At 46.2% G+C, this 16,938-nt stretch overlaps 12 protein-coding genes across 12 annotated transcripts; 5 read left to right on the plus strand and 7 right to left on the minus strand.

Annotated features, from left to right (window-relative positions):
- Positions 1–58: 58 nt before the first annotated feature.
- Positions 59–2,126, minus strand: Bathy08g00010 (predicted protein; the record flags this gene model as incomplete). The annotated part of the gene is made up of 2 exons (XM_007511300.1): positions 59–115; positions 153–2,126. The coding sequence occupies 2 exons, from the start codon at positions 2,124–2,126 to the stop codon at positions 59–61; spliced, it is 2,031 nt and encodes a 676-aa protein (XP_007511362.1).
- Positions 2,127–2,286: 160 nt separating this feature from the next.
- On the minus strand, positions 2,287–4,137 carry Bathy08g00020 (unknown protein; the record flags this gene model as incomplete). The annotated part of the gene is made up of 1 exon (XM_007511678.1): positions 2,287–4,137. One exon carries the CDS (start codon positions 4,135–4,137, stop codon positions 2,287–2,289), a length of 1,851 nt encoding a protein of 616 aa, XP_007511740.1.
- Positions 4,138–4,379: 242 nt separating this feature from the next.
- Positions 4,380–5,903, plus strand: Bathy08g00030 (the record flags this gene model as incomplete). The annotated part of the gene is made up of 1 exon (XM_007511449.1): positions 4,380–5,903. One exon carries the CDS (start codon positions 4,380–4,382, stop codon positions 5,901–5,903), a length of 1,524 nt encoding a protein of 507 aa, XP_007511511.1.
- A 124-nt stretch (positions 5,904–6,027) lies between these two features.
- Bathy08g00040 (predicted protein) lies at positions 6,028–6,366 on the minus strand (the record flags this gene model as incomplete). The annotated part of the gene is made up of 1 exon (XM_007511773.1): positions 6,028–6,366. The coding sequence occupies one exon, from the start codon at positions 6,364–6,366 to the stop codon at positions 6,028–6,030; it is 339 nt and encodes a 112-aa protein (XP_007511835.1).
- A 376-nt stretch (positions 6,367–6,742) lies between these two features.
- On the plus strand, positions 6,743–7,747 carry Bathy08g00050 (predicted protein; the record flags this gene model as incomplete). The annotated part of the gene is made up of 1 exon (XM_007511748.1): positions 6,743–7,747. One exon carries the CDS (start codon positions 6,743–6,745, stop codon positions 7,745–7,747), a length of 1,005 nt encoding a protein of 334 aa, XP_007511810.1.
- Positions 7,748–7,878: 131 nt separating this feature from the next.
- Bathy08g00060 (predicted protein) lies at positions 7,879–8,295 on the minus strand (the record flags this gene model as incomplete). The annotated part of the gene is made up of 1 exon (XM_007511689.1): positions 7,879–8,295. One exon carries the CDS (start codon positions 8,293–8,295, stop codon positions 7,879–7,881), a length of 417 nt encoding a protein of 138 aa, XP_007511751.1.
- Positions 8,296–8,635: 340 nt separating this feature from the next.
- On the plus strand, positions 8,636–9,625 carry Bathy08g00070 (predicted protein; the record flags this gene model as incomplete). Its single annotated transcript, XM_007511325.1, has 1 exon — positions 8,636–9,625. The coding sequence occupies one exon, from the start codon at positions 8,636–8,638 to the stop codon at positions 9,623–9,625; it is 990 nt and encodes a 329-aa protein (XP_007511387.1).
- An 85-nt stretch (positions 9,626–9,710) lies between these two features.
- Positions 9,711–10,538, minus strand: Bathy08g00080 (hypothetical protein; the record flags this gene model as incomplete). The annotated part of the gene is made up of 1 exon (XM_007511727.1): positions 9,711–10,538. The coding sequence occupies one exon, from the start codon at positions 10,536–10,538 to the stop codon at positions 9,711–9,713; it is 828 nt and encodes a 275-aa protein (XP_007511789.1).
- Positions 10,539–10,743: 205 nt separating this feature from the next.
- Bathy08g00090 (predicted protein) lies at positions 10,744–11,793 on the minus strand (the record flags this gene model as incomplete). Its single annotated transcript, XM_007511345.1, has 1 exon — positions 10,744–11,793. One exon carries the CDS (start codon positions 11,791–11,793, stop codon positions 10,744–10,746), a length of 1,050 nt encoding a protein of 349 aa, XP_007511407.1.
- Positions 11,794–12,088: 295 nt separating this feature from the next.
- Positions 12,089–13,528, plus strand: Bathy08g00100 (unknown protein; the record flags this gene model as incomplete). The annotated part of the gene is made up of 1 exon (XM_007511546.1): positions 12,089–13,528. The coding sequence occupies one exon, from the start codon at positions 12,089–12,091 to the stop codon at positions 13,526–13,528; it is 1,440 nt and encodes a 479-aa protein (XP_007511608.1).
- A 74-nt stretch (positions 13,529–13,602) lies between these two features.
- On the minus strand, positions 13,603–14,190 carry Bathy08g00110 (unknown protein; the record flags this gene model as incomplete). Its single annotated transcript, XM_007511500.1, has 1 exon — positions 13,603–14,190. The coding sequence occupies one exon, from the start codon at positions 14,188–14,190 to the stop codon at positions 13,603–13,605; it is 588 nt and encodes a 195-aa protein (XP_007511562.1).
- Positions 14,191–14,552: 362 nt separating this feature from the next.
- On the plus strand, positions 14,553–16,901 carry Bathy08g00120 (oligopeptidase B; the record flags this gene model as incomplete). The annotated part of the gene is made up of 1 exon (XM_007511537.1): positions 14,553–16,901. The coding sequence occupies one exon, from the start codon at positions 14,553–14,555 to the stop codon at positions 16,899–16,901; it is 2,349 nt and encodes a 782-aa protein (XP_007511599.1).
- Between the last annotated feature and the right edge of the window lie 37 nt (positions 16,902–16,938).

The raw sequence follows: 16,938 nt of genomic DNA on the forward strand, positions 1-16,938 counted from the left end.
TTAGGTTCCTTTCAGTTGAGCGCGAGTTGCAGCAATATACGGCGAGTGTACGCTTCGATCAAACGATTCGAGAACCGGTTCTGGATATCCAATCGCACTCGAGGTGATTGAACTTCTTGAAAATCCGGGGCGCCATCCTTGGCACTTTCTACTAAACCTTGCAACGCTTTAGAGATGATATCTAAAGTCAAGCTCGGATCGTGAGACATCACGCCAGACGAACGTTCTTGATACAAAGAAACTCGTTCGAGCACGTCGAGAAGACCACACGCATTTAAGATTGATTCCGCGTAATTATCGGCGACATCTGTGGCCGTGTTTGAAATGCGTCTCGTCAAGTCTTGCGTCTTCGCTTGTGCTAGCGGATACTGCTTTAACGGAGTGTGCAAAGCTCCAAGGCAATTTAAAACGTAGGCATCTGCGGCCCATGGCACAGTCTTGGAGCCACCGATGATGGTCGAATTTACCTCGATCAACTTGTTCGCTCCCAACTCGCACGCTTCAATGACTGGATCAATGATGGCATCTAATACTTTCACGATGATTTTATCCGCTCCAGCATTCCCGTGCTCGTTGATTCCGCTCTGTTCTCTGCCCGATAAGCCGCCGCTCGATGGAACGTCCGATGAAGCAGCTTTCAAAATAGAAATCGCCACCTCCAAGCGTTCTTGTACAATTGGAGGCGCATGTAATCCTGTTTGCGGTACTGGTGGGTTGCGAGTAATTGCAGCACCCTTGACTATTGCGTCATCGTTAAAGGACGTTTGCGCGGCTTTCGCGCAAACCTTGACAGCTTCGACCAAACCTTTCTCGGCTTCGGAGGGAGATGCCGTCGTCAACGAAAGCAATTGTTCTAAAACTCCAGAGTAAAAGTGTAAAACTCCCGTAATTTTGTACGTTTCTAACGCATCCGGTGTTCCAGCTAAAGCTTGCTCCACGCGAACTCTTAACGGGCGCGATAAACCATCCATTATCTTAACCATCGTATCCTTCGCGATTCCCTCCATGTTGTCATATAGCTCGCCGCTTGTATCTGCGCTTTCCTTCACACTTCCAGAGTTTGCGTCATCTCTCGTGCTAGATGTATTGTTCGCATCTTTCTCGTCCTCTTCGTCGGAGAGCAGCGATGCATCTGTACTTAAAAACAAAGCGTTGCATACGTCGCGTTCGTTCGCCACGGCTTGGTGAATCCATCCAAGCATATCAGAAATATATCTAACCGGATCGTGCGCGCGTGCTTCGATCGGAGCTTTTCCAGATTGGCCTCCTCGAGTCAGTGCTGCAATAAAGTGACGAAACAACGCATTGTGTCGTGTTCTTGCAATCTCTTCTACGCAATATTGATGCAACGTTGGTCTGGAACGTAAAACGCGCAGTGCTTTCGCGACTTGCTCTAGCCGCTCTTCTGCGTCCGCGGAAAAGCTACTGGTATTATCAAACTCGTTCTCAGCCGCGATGCGCACTTCACTTTGAACCCATCGACAAAGCTTTTCGTGCGCTTGGTCCATGTGACCGGACATAACATCCATGAGCTCTAAGCCCGAACGTTGATGTTGCGTTCGAAGCAAGTGGGCACAATTCTTATGGATTTGTTTTACTCGTCTGAGTGCTTTATAAAATAGAGGTGTTATGACGCGGGAAGTCGACGCGGACACACCACCGACGATCTCAGTCGTTTCATCGATATCTTCCTTGAGTGCGTTCAGTTCCGATTCTTTCAGCTGATAATCTCTCAAAAACGTGTCGATAACTTTGCTTCTCGACTGAATTCGTGCGAGATCATTCTTTGCGCTCTCCGTTTCGCGCAGTAAAGCCACAGTGGACTGCGATTTCTTCTCCAACGCTTCTTCGATAGAATCGACACACTGCGTCAATGCGTCTAACTTGTCGTCTACGGCTTTGAGCGTGCCTTGCGTAGATTCAGACGCGTGAATGAACTCGTTATTGATGTCCAACCCTCGCCGTTCGATGGCGAACCGTAAACCTCTGCGCGCGCTCTGATCGTTTTCGATGTAGAATTCAGACAAAGCTTTCAAACACGCCACAGTTTCGCGTCCATCTAATCGCGTGTCCAGTACCTTTTTCACCTTCCGCGCGAGTCCAGGTGCGAGCGTCGTTGACGACATATTCAAATCTCTGTTTTGGAAAAACGCTGTCGTAGTTTTGCAGAGAAGTCTCGTGATGGCACAGTCTGAAGTTTGAGAATTCAGCAAATTTTTTGATTTTTGAAAAAACAAACTCCGCAAAGAGAAAGAACAACACTCTTGTTTCTCCTCTCTGTCGCGCTCACAAACAACTCACCACAATCGCTGGGATAATCATGCCTTTTGCGTCCTCGAAGATGTCCAAACATTCGAGTAAATCATTATCGATGTCGTCGAGAAGCGATGCGACAACTTCCAAAACTGTTGGAATGTTTCCTCCCGCATTCGTAGAAAATGCTCCCAGTGCTTCAACTTCAGTCGAAACGGCATTTCGGAACAAACGAATTTCGTTCTCAACCCTGCAAATTGTTGTTTCTACGTACTTCGCGCGAGATTCTACCGTCGAACCCCAACGCGATACATCGATTTCGTCTTTGCTCAACGCTTCGCTCACCTCCTCAAATTGTTGCATACCAAAAACCGTCAATTCGGTAAAGGCAACTATCGCGCTTTCTCGAACACCCTCGAGTTCACTTTCTGCTATTTCTATCATGTTTAGCGCTTTTTTCGTTGCACTTTCATCCGGTTTTCTCATCGCATCTTGCAAAAGTGCGCTTACGCGCTGAACTGATTCTGCTACCTTTTGAGCGTGAATCTTCCCGGATTTCTTCACAGGAGAGGTTTCCGCTTCGTGATTATGCATATCCATCTCTTCAAATTCCTGATTCGTATTAATTTTCAAAGGTGACCCCATTTCTTGACTTTGTGCAGGAGATAAGATATCGGCGCACGCCTTGGCCATAAAATTAGCCGCCTCGAAATCGAGCGCTTTAAATTTTTCTTCGGCATCCTTCGTCTTCACGTCGATTGCATCTAAGTACTCAAACACCCCGTACTCTTGAAGATTTTCCGCTAAGCGACTATTTGCGCGTGTTTCATCTTCAATCCCCGCAGCTATTACTTTCGTGGCGTTGGCAAGAACTTTTTCTATACCGAATAAGGCGCTCTTTCCGTATTTCTCTGCCGTTGCTCCTAATCCCTTTTCTTTAATCGAACCTTCGACGTCGCTTGCTAATTTCTTACCTTTGTTTGTAATACCACCAATTGCGTGCCAAGTTTTTGAAGCGAGCTTCTCTGCAATCTCTAACGCGTCGACTTCATCTCTTGCACGTTGTCTCGTGCGATCATCTTCGCCGAGTTCTGTTGTTGTTGGTATTTTTGTTGAAGGCGCTGCGACATCATCACCGGCGATGTGTTTGCTAAGTTCTCGTATATCGCTCGTCATTTGGCGAGTAAACTCGTGCGATTTCATAGCGGTCACTGTTTTGGACGCAGCGCTTTTCAATGCTTTGAAACTCCCGAATAAACCACCAACTACTGTCGACGATTGCGCGAGCTCGTCAAACTCGTTTGGCGGTTGATGATGGTGCGCGTTATTTCTCTCTCCAACAGCGTCTAGTACCTCTATCGTAGCCTGCTCGCTTTTCTTTGCTTCAAACGACGCAGCCTCCGTGTCGCGGCCAGCAACTTCTTTTCTCAAGGTTTCTTCTCGCTCGCGTCTCTCTTCTTCCATCTGACGCGTTGCCTCTAGTTCCGCTTTGGCTTTTTCTTCTCTCAGCCTTTTCTCCTGCTCTTGAAATTGCCTCCTTTTCGCTTCTGCCTCTTCCTCCTCTTGTTTCTTTCGAGCAGCTGCAATTTCCGCAGCCCGACGAGCCTCCAATTCAACTTGCTCGCGTCTTTGCTTTTCTCGCTCTTCTTCGCGTTCTCTCTTTTCTTCGTCTTCTTCTTCTTCTTCTTCTTGTTCATTCCTCTTCCTCTCGCGTTCTTGTTCTTGTTTTTCAACGGCATTCAAAAGTGTTTCCTCTTTCTCCTCCTCCTTTTTCTTGGTATTGTCCTCGTCGTCCTCGTCAGAATCTAACCAGTCATCAATCTCATCCTCATCGATTGTATCGTCGTCGTCGACGTCGTTGTTGTTATCTTTAGCGGACGACATTTTGATTCGTTGATATATATTAACGCTTTCTGCTTTCTGTTTTCGTGCAGAGGGGGAGATTTTTATACCGCAAAAAGAGTTTTCACGCGAACACACAATACCTAATAATAATTCATTCTTCCGGTAAGAGTTGGTTTCGTAGTGCAACAACACTAAGAACAGAACACCCGCGTGCCATTTCTCTCCTTTTGCCATCATTGTTCCGTCAAAAGTGAGAAGTTTCCTGATAAAATTCATCAATAATGGACGATGAAAACGCGTTGCGCGCAGACATTCAGAACTTTCTTGTAACGACAGCAAAGTCATTTTTACCTAACCAACTCGTCGATGATGTCTTCCAGTTGGCAAGGAATGTCGTCACTAAAACGACGAGAAAAGGCTCCGCTGACTTCGCGTGTAAAGCGTTCGTGTGTCTTTTTGCAACTTTGAAAAGGATGGCCACGTCGGGGAGAGGAGCAGAAGATGAGGACGAGGAGGAAGAAACGGACGAAGAAGAAGATGAGAACGCTATCCGAGAAGCTCTGTTAAAATCGACGACGATGAACACTCCCAATACCACGACTTCCACTAAAAACGAGAAAAACTATCACCTGTGTTATCGTCGCAAAGCAGGCGAGTCAGATGTGCGTGTGCTTGTGCTGTATCGGGTAACCGCGTACGGTTTGGTTCACAGAAGCGAATACGCCGATAGCATCGCTTTGTGCGATGCGGTTTATGAAAATATGGACGCTTCTCAAATACACAAGGTTGGCATCGCGGATATTAGAACATGTCCTAAAAGCGGAACGATGCGAATACTGACGAAGAAACGTCTGGCAGAGCACGCGAAAATGGGAGAGTTGATGTGCTCCATGTGTGGACGATTTTTTGAAGCTTCGAAAGGTCTCGTGACTCACGCGCAAAGTGTCCATAAGCATTCGTATGAACAAGGCAAGCACTTGCAACAAACGGCGAGAAACTCACTCATAGATTTAACAAACATAGACGCGTTACAACGAGAATATTTACTGAGTCGATTTACCGAGGTACTCGGCGAAGAAGAAACGAAGAAGAAAGCCACACCGGCATTGCATCCATTGCTTGAGATTTGCAAAACAAACAACGTCGAGAACGCGAGACAATTTTTACGAGAGAACCCAGATGCTGATGTCAACGACATTTGTGACCAGCACGGTTCGAATTGCTTGCACTGGAGCTCTGGATCGAATGCTTTGGAGCTGTGTAAATTTCTCTGCGATGAAGTTGGTATGGATCCGGCGTTTGCTGAGCGAAAGAAAGGTCGAGCGGCAATTCATTGGGCGAGTAGGAACGGATGTTTAGAAGTGCTCGTATGGCTCATTGAAGAAAAAGGGATTGATAAAGATTGCGAAATGTCAGATGGTACGACACCATTTATGCGAGCGGCGTGGATGGGACATTTGGAGTTATGCGAGTATTTGGTCAAGGTCGCAAATTGCGATATTCATCGAGAAAACAAGTATCGATGTAACGCGGTGCACTGGGCGGCACAAAGCGGCGACGTGAAAATGCTCAAGTACCTTCGCGCTTTAGGTCTTGATGTCACGTCTGCAAATGTCAACGGTCACTCCATTCTCCATAAATCTGCAACCAAAGGCTTCTACGACGCGTGCGTGTATTTAGTCGAAGAGTTAGATTTGCCGTTACTTCGAGATAACGACGGGTACGGTCCAGAGGATATGGCAAAAATGGAAGGACACAAAGAACTCGCAAGCTGGCTTAAAGATAGAAGGAGCAGAATAGAATAGTAGTTAAATAATAGCGTAGTGCGCGTGTGTACACAGCGCCAAAAGATGCGCGGCGAGATGTGTGTGTTTTAGCCGTGTTACTAAAATATAAATATTAAGGTTGTACGCTATGCTAATATTATTTTTACCGCCGGCTCCGAGGGAGCCTCGACGATGGAGGCGTGTAGTACACGTACGGCACGTCCGGTTCTTCGCCCTCTTTCGATCGCATGCACTCCGTAAATGTGCTCCAAACCTTTGGTACGGTTAAGAATAAATTACCTCCCGCATAAAGAGAACAAATAACATCTTCTAATCTATCGTTGCAACGATGCGGCTTCGCGCGCTTATCGGTATCGTAAAGCACCTGACCTTGGTGTTTACGATATAAACCATCTTTTTCATCGTGTGGGAAAGGGTGCGGAGAGGAAGTGGACGGCTGTTCGTCTTCACCCGAATTATTACGGCGGTTCCAAAAGCCCATCGCGGGACCCCTAATGTTATAAAAAGGCTCACACACTTAATATTCTCCCCACGTCCCCTATGTGTATCTTTCTCGCCCTATTCTGTGCGCATTTTTTGTTTCACTCTCTCGCTCTCGCCCTCTCGCTCTCTCGCTCCTCGCGCTTCTTGTTGATGTTATGTTGTATCTGTATTCTAGCGCGACAAAAGAGCGTGTTAATTTGTGATGTTCGTCGTTTGAACTCACACAGAACTTTTCTTCTTTCCAAAAACTCTCGTTTCTGTTCACTACTTTTCTTCTTCATAACAACAACAACAACAACAACAAAAAGTGAACGATAAGCACTTCACCACGCTGTATATAAATACGCTCTCTGTCACCATCGTATAATTCTGAAATGGGGCTTTCTTCTCCATCGAAAAAGCTCGAGAGTCCAAGCTCTTCGCGAGACAAATACGTCGACACTAGAAGTCTCGCGGAAAAAGGTGTAAATCTCATCGCGCTTTTGATTGCATTTCCGATTCTCGCCTTCTCATATCCACTCTCTTTGCTCACGCGAGGAACACTCCACGGCGTTTGGAACTTCTCCAAGGAAATACGACCACCGATTACGCAAATATGGGCCGACTTCATGACTTCAAACGTTATGAACGTCCGATTTAAAATCGTTTCCCAGAAACAACTTTACAGAGACGGCAAATGCGTGTATCTGTGCAACCACCGCGCGTGGGCGGACTTCTTCATCGACATGTCCTTGTGCGAAGGACGATCATTTACTCTGTCGAGAATGCTCGTGATGTACGTGTTCCCGGTCTTCATGGTACCCGCCGTCTTCGTTGGCGCAGTCTTTCCATTTCGAAGGGACAAAGGTGGCGGTCACGAAGAACTGAACAATAGCATAGACAAGCACTGGTCTCGATTCGAACAATATTTCCCGGGTTTCTTGTGCTACCCAGAAGGAACGAGAAATATTAAACCGCACAGCTTACCGCTCAAACGCGGGATGTTGAGATACGCGCACTCTAGGAAACTTCCCGTTCAAATTATCATTTGCGCGGGAAAAGAGAAAGTGCTGTCGCAAAAACGTTTCGCCGCGGAGCGAAACCACGTTTTACCAGTAGCGTATTCGTCCGTAATCCATAGCGATAGTTACCCTGTATTTGAGGATTTTGCCGAAGCCATCAGGCACTCTTGGGCGGATGAATGGGCGAACGCGTACAATCACGAGAACAAAATGGAAAAGCTCAAAGATTTCAAGCCGAGCGAAAGAACGATTCGATACGAAAGATGGGTCGATTTCTTCACGACTGGGACGGTTGTTTCCTTCTTTGTTTTTTGTGCGCTCGTAGCAAACGTTTTACAGATTATCTTTCCAAAAATCATAGAGTTGGGACACGCCTGAGTTCTGTTACTGGTATGTGAATAGTAGTGAAATGAAGATGTTCTATTTTGATAATCGACGAATCGTCGCTAGAAAGGTTGTCGTTTATTTTCTTCTCTAAACAACACAAAAACGCGCTTCTCTCGCCGAGTTTATCTCATTCCTTTGCCTCGTAACTTTACACCTAAAACTCTCTCCAACTTCCCGAGAATCTGTTGATTCGGTATAGCTTTACCAGATTCGTACTCTTGAATGATTTGTGGACGTTCGTTAATCTGCTGCGCCAGTTGCGCCTGCGTTAACTTTTTCGCTAAACGGCCTTGCATGATGGCCTTTTTCACCTCCGTATTGACTGTTTTGTGCGTGAGCTCTTCGGTCTCGTTCTCGAGTTTCAACGCGTTACGCCCTGGGCCAGCTTTATTCACGTTCGAAACGTCTTTCTTCACCGCGGTGACGTTCAATCCTTGTCTCAATGCCTGTTTGTTATCACGTGTACGAGAAGAGAAGAGAAAAATGAAAGGCAACGTCAATACGACGAAGAAAGAAAAGAACACAAACACTTCATTCATCGAAAAGGAAGACGACGCACATTTGCTACCGCTCTTTGATCCTTGAGCGTTCCACCACCGGTACCCGTCCCAGTCGGTCGTTTCTTGGTCAACACAACCTCTTTAAAGTCTTGATGATCCATCGTCCTTTTTTATTAATCGATCGTTCGCGAAGAAAAGTGCGTGCGTGTTTGTGTGTGTACACGTAAGTGGGGTAGGTGTGGAAAAAATGTAAAGAGAAGAAAGAAGAATTAGGAAAGAAGAAGAAGAAAAAATACATTATCTCGTCACTAAAAAAGAAACTCAACCAACAACAACAACCACGCGGGGCAACGAACCGACCATCAATCGAAACGAACAGATGTTTCGCGCGGGGGGCTTCGGAAGAGGCAGAAGAGGATCGGGTATAAATCCATTCTTTTATTATTACGCGTATAGAATGTATCAACAATACCAAGCGGTCCCGAACAAGCCTCACGGCACGCTCGTCGTCATGGCCGTTATGGCTTCTTATTACTTCGAAGTGTTCCCTCTCCTGAACGATATCATTGGTGACATCTCCAGCGCGTGCTTTTCTCCCGCGAAGGTTTTGCGAGATTTTGAACTACAAAGAACGTTGTTTTCTTCCTTCGTCCACGGCGACGAGCTACACTTGGCGTATAATTTGAGCTCTTTACTCACCAAAGGCATCAAGCTCGAAGAGAGATACGGAGGAAAAGCGGAAAAATTTGTTCTTTTGTTTTGCCTGGTGTCCGTTTTGACGCACGGATTCGCGGCGATAATAGCAGGCGGGCTGTTCCACAGCGGACTCTTCGATGGAGATGTGTATTACAACGCGACGTACGGTAGCAGTGGTGTCTTGTTCGCGTTACAAACGATAGTATTAGGTGAAAATCCAAGAGGCAACTATTCGTTCTTCGGGTTGCAGGTACCGGCGCATCGATTGGCGTTGACGGAAGTCGGTTTACTATATCTGATGAATCCATCTACGTTGAATCTCATCGTACACGTCAGTGGAATATTAGCGGGCATGCTCGTGTTGCGCCCGACGAAAGTTATCAACATGCTAAAGTATATTTTTGGTTTCAATCTCTTTGGAGGATTTTCGAATTTTAGCAACAACAACCGCGCGAGAGAAGGAAGAAGAGGAGAAGGAAGAAATACGCCACGATTGAATGGTAAACGGTGCGTAATGACGGGTTTAACTGGCGAACAAGCGTCGCTGAATGGAACTTGGGCGAGTATAGTCCGAGTCTTAGAAAATGGGAATAAAGTTGTCGTTAAACTCGACGACGAAACAACAACGCGAGGCGAAATAGCAGTCGATAGAGAAAACGTCCTTCCAATTTGACGTTGTTTGGTACCAGGTACTGGTGAAGTGGATATATATTAAATTTCATCAGACTGTGATGTACTGTCAGTTTAGTTTGTAGTATTCAGCGCTCCGCGATAGCGACACACGACTCATACGTCGGGACCATGTATTTGATGTTAATCAACGCGTCTTCGCCGCCGACTCTCTCTAATACGCGTAACGTCTCTTTCACGAGAACGCGCAGTGATTTCGCCGAACGCCCTTTTCCGATCAACTCTTTTCCATCGCGCTTCGAACCGTCGCTCAAGACGTTTAACGTAACTTTTAAGCAGTCGCAATTCCGAAAGACGTTTAAAATCGGAAGAAGTTGTCGATAATACGGAACGAGCATCTGTCCGATGGATTTTTCGCACGTGGCCAAGTGACGCAAAATGTCCATCGCAACCGCCACGATGGGCGCGTCTCGTGTTTTGAGCGCGTTTTGCAGCGGAAGAATGACTTGCGGCAAAACGTCCGCAACTTTTTCCGGTCGAACAGCTAACAGTTGTTTCGCGCCTTGCACTGAAAGCAATCTATACGGATGGTCGATTTCGCGAATGCCATCGAAAAATAACGGAAGGTACCTGTGATAATCGAGACTTGCAGGATCGACTCTCCACGTGACTGCGTTCGAACCACCTCCGTGGGCTACCGCGATGGGAATTTCACCGGCATCGTAAAACTCGCGGAAGAGCGTATTGCGCGGATTATGTCGCGGTTGGAGCGAAAGCGGAAGCGACTGCCGGAACAACGTTTTATTTATAGCCGTGTCGTCGTCGTCCTTCTCTTCTTGACTCGTCGTATTTTTTAGACGCGTTGTTGTTTTAGGTGTGTTCACCTTTGCGTGCGTTTGATGGTGCGACGCGGGACCAATGCACTTCTGAAACGGCGAGACGTCAACGATAGCCATTTTCGACGGTTGTTTGCGCGCGCAACTGTGTGACGACGATGCGCGATTACGAGCGCGCGCGCGGCAGAGAGAGTGTGAAGAATACCTTTAGTTTTGTGTGTGGTGTAAAACAGAATAAATTTCTAAAAATAGGAGGAGACGAGAACTCGCGCAGGGTATACTACGTCTGTTTTTAAACTTTCCTTCAATCTTTATTCCAAAGTCATTAATCCATGTGATCCCGATTGTTATCGTTAAAGTCCCTAAAGTTTTCGCTACCGTTCGCTCCTCCTTGCCTTTGTCGTTGTTGTTGTTGTTGCTGCTGTTGTCTTTGCTGCAAACGTTTTATCTCTTCTCTCTTTTTTTCCTCCAGGCGCAACGCGTTATTCGTCGCGACGTTGACGGCCCCGACGACGCCTCCGATAGCACCGCCGTAAAGAACACCCAAAAGCGTCAAGACCACAGAAATAGCAGATATCACCGCGAGAAAGAAAAATATCGCAAACGAGAAAAAGGAAGCGCCGAATCCATAAATTACCGAAGGCAGAGCAAAGGTGAAACCGATGATGGCGCCAAACATTCCGACCGTAAAATTAATAAGAATCGTAAACGTCCATCTGATCATAAACTCCAGCGCGTTATCATCCGACCTGCCATAGAGTAACGCATTGAACGCGTCGTAAAACGTTTGTTGCGTTGCGAAAACTTTGCCGCCTTCGTACTTCTCCCAAAATTTGTTCTTCGTTTCCCGAACCCCTTCATCGCTCCAAATACCTAACTCACTTCTCGCGTCTCGCAACTTTCGTTCGCGCTCTTTGTTCAACGCTTTTACAACTCGCCATTGTTCCTTCTCTTTCCTCTGGAGTTCTAGCACTCTGGATTTCTCGCGTCCACCGCGTAATCGCCAACCGAATCGTTTTGTTTGGTACAATTCCATGCGTGTAGATCGATACGCGTCTTCGGCGTTCAAACGAGCGTCACCTAAGACACCTTCCTCTCCGTCAATCAGTCGAAGTTTTTCTTCGTACTTTTCAAACTGTTCCGGGGTCACTGGAAACGGACGGGCGAAAAACGCCAAGAAGATCCCAACCGCGTACAAACCCAAAGAGAACGTCAACTTTGGCGTCGTGCGTGGCTTCCAATTCTTAATCAAAGTGACGATGGTAGACGTTGCAGATTGTCTCCCTTGTCTTTGTTGTTGGTGCATGCGCGCCAGCGCGTTTGAGTTCATCCCCGAAGTATCAGAAGCAGAATGAGGAGGACGACGTTGATTCATAGCTATGTGTGTGTGTGTGTGTGTGTGCGTAATCTCTTCCCCGCGATGTGTACCTCAATCACGCTGGTAATATGTATACTTTTATATGAGTTACTATTAATCGCGCGTAGTAAAAATTGTGGAGCTCTAGAAGAAAAACAAGTTTCGTTCTTCACATCGTCATAATTTCAAAAATCTCGAAACACGCTGCGGCTGCAGGAGCGCGTGTTTCGAGGAGATATACGCATCGACAGCAGTAGCAAAGGGAAAAGAAGACGAAGACGAAGGAATATATATTGTTCGAAGTTCCTCAATCATGTCGGGGTCCTTAGACCAAGCGGTGGAGTTAATCGCAGCGTCGAGAATCGAGCAACAACAACAACAACTACAACAAAATGGAAATGGAAATGGAAACGCAGCGCAAGGAGAAGGCGTTGAAAAAGAAACGAGTAAAAGAGACAGAGATAATGGTCCCGCAAAAGGCATGAAAAGAGGTCCGTACAAGAAAAGGAAGAAGATGACAACGATGACAACGACGGACGACGTGAACGAGACGAAGCGTCGTCGTGACGAAAATTTAGAAAAGAAGAAAAGAGAGAGAAGAAAACACGCAAGCGCATCAATCGATGCGAAACTGGACCGAATGCGGAAAAAGAAGTTGGTAGAACCGAAGAAAGTAATGAGTACGTACAAAGCGTTCTCAGAGCACGATCCAAAAGCGAAACTTTTTAGACGCGAAAATCCGCAACTAACGAACGCGGAAAAATATTCAAAGTTACGGGAACTTTGGTACGGCGCGTCGGAAGAGCAGAGGGCGGCATCGCAGGCGCACGTGAAGCGAGACGAGTTGAGATATCAACGGGAGATGCAAATGCATGCATATAAGAAATTATTCGTGCAAATTGCTTCCGCTCTTCTCAAAGGTGAGTTCATGGGGACGGAAACGCGCAAGCCGCGCAAAGGGTATTTTTTGTTTGAAAGTGCAGAGCGTGCGATGTCAAACCAAGCATTGCATTCGAAAGACCTCTCTATAAAATGGAAAGCAATGACGCAAGAGGAAAGAGATGCGTTCAACGATGATTTTGAGATTCAACAACAGTTATATAACAGCATGCATCCGATTTTCGAGCAGAAGATGAGACTTATAAAAGAAGAGGAAGAAGAGGATGATGGAGACGAAGAAGAGAAGGATGCTCGGGGTGAGAAAGAAAATCAGGTAGCAAAGCGATTGCACATTGGAATAGAAACGAAGGAAGCGAAGGTAGGAGTGAGCGAACGGGCTAATGCAGAACTCCACGCGCGATTCGAGAGAACACGCGGATTTGAATTTTTACGCGACATCAAATATTCGCTTCCACCGTTGGGATACATGAGGAGCGACGAGAGCAACCAAAAAGTCAAAGGAAGGAAATATAAAGATGCGATGGAAAAGGAAAGTGGGATTATTAACCTTGGTCGAATGAAGATAGTGCCCAAGATGCGAAGCGAGTTTGGGTATGACATTTTGAAAAAGGAAATTGATGATTTGAGCATATCTCCTGCGATAAAAGCGCTGTCAAGTAAATGTCACCTGGACTCCTCGAGTTTGTCAAAAATTTCCGTACTAGGAAGTAAAGGCGGCGTCGTTGATTTTGATAAGCTTAAAGCATTCATCGAGAAAGGTGGGAACGACGAGAAATTGGATTTGGCGTACGCGAAATACGTCAAGTATAATCCACCAGATTGGGTTTCTTTTAAGGAGGAACTAAAATTGTAAATTTAAATTTGTACGACGAGTTATTCAGGCTGTGCGTACGTTTCATTTTTGCAACATCGCGATAACATTTTTTCTCAAAACGGCTTCGCGCTGATGACTTTCCATCCTCCTCCGCCTCTTGTATCATCTTCATTCGTCTTCGATGCATTGTCCTCGCGAGTATTATTCGATGTTAACGATACTAAATGCTTCTCCAAGTCGAATTTAAGCCTTTCAATGGACACTCTAGGGGTTGGTCGTTTCACTTTCGACGCCGTTTGCGCGTCGTCGGCGTCACCGCGCTTACCGACGAATAAAACTGGTATTTCACCCGCGTGCGCGTCAGCCCATTCTTTTTTCAACGACACGTCTCTGATTTCCAACGCGTATTCTCGCAAGTCCAAAGCGACGTGATTATTTTGACTGCTATTATTATCAACATCTCCTGTTGTTGTTTCTCTCTCGCGCTGTTGTGCTAATTCTAAAACTGCTTTCAACTTTTCTTCTAAACCTTCGCATAAGCAGCACCCCGGTTTCGTGTATAAAATTAAAACGTCGTCGGTATCCGATACTCCTTCTGCAAACAACGATGATGACGAGGACGGCACTCTTCCTCTTTGGCGGCGATAGAATGTTCTCATTCTTTCCCTTCCTTTGCTGCGGCTGTTTTTATCATTATTCATGGTATTAGGTGAATTTGTATTTTCATCCCGCCGCGACGTGTGATAAGCACAGTTTTGCGATGATGATGATGATGATGATGGTAATGATGATGGATATATTCTCGACCGATAACGATTTCGATCATAAATCGCTTTCGTTTTCGTCGTCTGCCAACTATTCGAACCCGTAGGTGTTGCTGCGCGGTGTGTCATCAGAGCGTCTCTTTTTTTGAAGCGAATTTAAGGGACAAACGAAAACGAAAAAAGAAAAAATCAAAACACAGCAAACCCTTCACAACCCCTATCCCTTCTTCACTCCAACAACAAACAATAAAAAGTGAGGTATTTGTACGAGTTTACTATTCTCGCCTTCTTTGTTCACGATGAAGCCTATCTTCCCCATCGCCGCGGCAATCGCATTCACGGCTACTTTTCTGCGCACCACGTCGAAAGGAAAAAATTCAACGGCGAGGAAAATCGTCACTCGGGCAGCATCAGTGTCAGGAGGAGGAGGAAGCGAAGCCGGCGTTACTAATTCAAAACAGATTATGAATATTCCAAAGCCTGTGTGTAAGCGAATCGATCACGCCGTATCATTCGGTATCGTTCCCGGCGAGAATAGAGGCGAGAATGTCATGGATCCAGCGGTTAAGGTCAACGACGACCTTTTCTGGTTGCGCGACGACGATAGAAAGAACGAAGAAATTCTCTCTTACTTGAAAACAGAGAACGAATACACGGAAGCGCACACGAAACACTTGAAAAAAAAAGAGACAGATCTGTACAACGAAATCGTCAAAGCGATCGAGGAGACCGATGTGGACGTTAAATTTCAATGGGGTGATAGTTTTGAGTATTACGTCCGCACGGTGAAAGGAAAATCCTACCCAATCGTCTGTCGACTAGAAAGAACGAATACCACCAAAGGTGGCGGTGAAACCATCGTGTTGGACGTGAACGAACTCGCGAAACAAATGTCCTACTGTTCAATCGGTGGATTTAACATGTCAGCGAGCCATAATTTATTAGCCTACGGCGTTGATGAAACAGGGTACGAGACTTACAGAATTAAAGTGAGAAACGTCAAAACTGGAGAGGAGATGCCGATTGACGTTTTGGAAGGCACAACCGGTTCGGTCTCTTGGAATGGCGACAGTCAATTATTTTATACAACTATGGACGATGCGCACAGACCTAACAAAGTCTGGAGACATAACATTGGTACCCCGCAGTCCGAGGACGAATGTTTGCTTTCAGAAGACGACGAGTTATACAATATTGGCTTTGGTAAAAGCGACAACGGCAACTTCCTTATTCTCGAAAGCGAATCCACGGAAACTAACGAAATTTGGCTCCTCGATTTGAAAAAGTCTCAGAGCGAGATACCGCGACTCGTGGAGAAAAGGCGTGATAATCATCGATATTACGTCGAGCCGAGCAGAAACAATAAGCAACTGTACGTGTTAACGAATCAACTCGGTAAGAAAATCAACTTTGACTTGAAAGTCACGAGCTTAGAAACACCCGGGATGGAAAACTGGACGGATTTGAAAGGAAAAGGCTTTCCGTGGAGCGAGAAGCGGACTTTAGAAAGCATTATGACGTTTAAAAATCACATAGTTATCGATGGCAGAGAAGATGGATTTACGCAAGTTTGGGTGCTACGACTCGAAGACTCGAATAGCGACGACGATAGCAGCATTTCAGACTGGTATCGATCTGAATGGCCAGCCGCGAGTGTTGTTTATCCTTCGCGCGCATCCGCATCGTTATCGTGCGTCGGCGCGAACAAAATTTATGATACGAATAAGCTGTTGCTAACGCACTCATCTTTGGTGAATCCTCGAACTGTGTATGAATTCGATATGGACTCGCAAACAAAAGTTATGAAGAAAATAACCGCCGTGAAAGGTTTCGTAGAAAAGAATTACGAGACGATGCAAATCCAAGTCACGAGCAGAGACGGCCAAACGAAAATCCCTGTGTCGATTGCGTACAAGAAAGGTAAGAGACAAAGGCAAGGACCATTATTATTAGAAGGATACGGATCGTACGGTATTTCAAATGATCCGGCGTTTGATCGCTCCGTTGTTCCGTTGTTGGATAGGGGCATCACTATCGCAGTCGCGCACATCCGCGGAGGTGGTGAACTCGGCAGATATTGGTACGAAGAGCAGGGGAAATATTTGAATAAAATGAACACCTTCAATGACTTTATCGACTGCGGCGAGTATTTATGCGCGAGTGGTTGGACTTCTCCCGAAACGCTCGCGATTTCTGGTCGATCTGCCGGTGGATTACTTGTGGGTGCGGTCACGAACATGGCGCCTGATTTATTCAAGTGCGTCGTTGCCGGCGTGCCCTTCGTCGACGTTATGGTTTCCATGTGCGACCCGTCGATTCCTCTCACCACGGGCGAATGGCTAGAATGGGGCAATCCGAACTGCTCCAAATACTACGAATACATGAAATCGTATTCTCCTATGGAAAACATTCGAAAATCTCGCAAGCCTGATGTGCTCATAACCGCTGGTTTGCACGACCCTCGCGTCGCCTATTGGGAAAGCGCGAAATACGCCGTGCGCATGCGCGAGTCGTGCGAAAACGAAGAGGCGCGGATTTTACTGAAAACGGATTTGAGCGCCGGTCACTTTAGTGCGACTGACCGCTATCGGAAGTTCAAAGAAGTCGCGTTCGAATACGCGTTTGTTTTAGATTGCATTTGTCCATAATAAAGTTACACTTGTCTATTCATTTTTAGGCAACATT

This window comes from Bathycoccus prasinos, assembly GCF_002220235.1.
Source record: "Bathycoccus prasinos genomic : Chromosome_8".
NCBI lineage: Eukaryota > Viridiplantae > Chlorophyta > Mamiellophyceae > Mamiellales > Bathycoccaceae > Bathycoccus > Bathycoccus prasinos.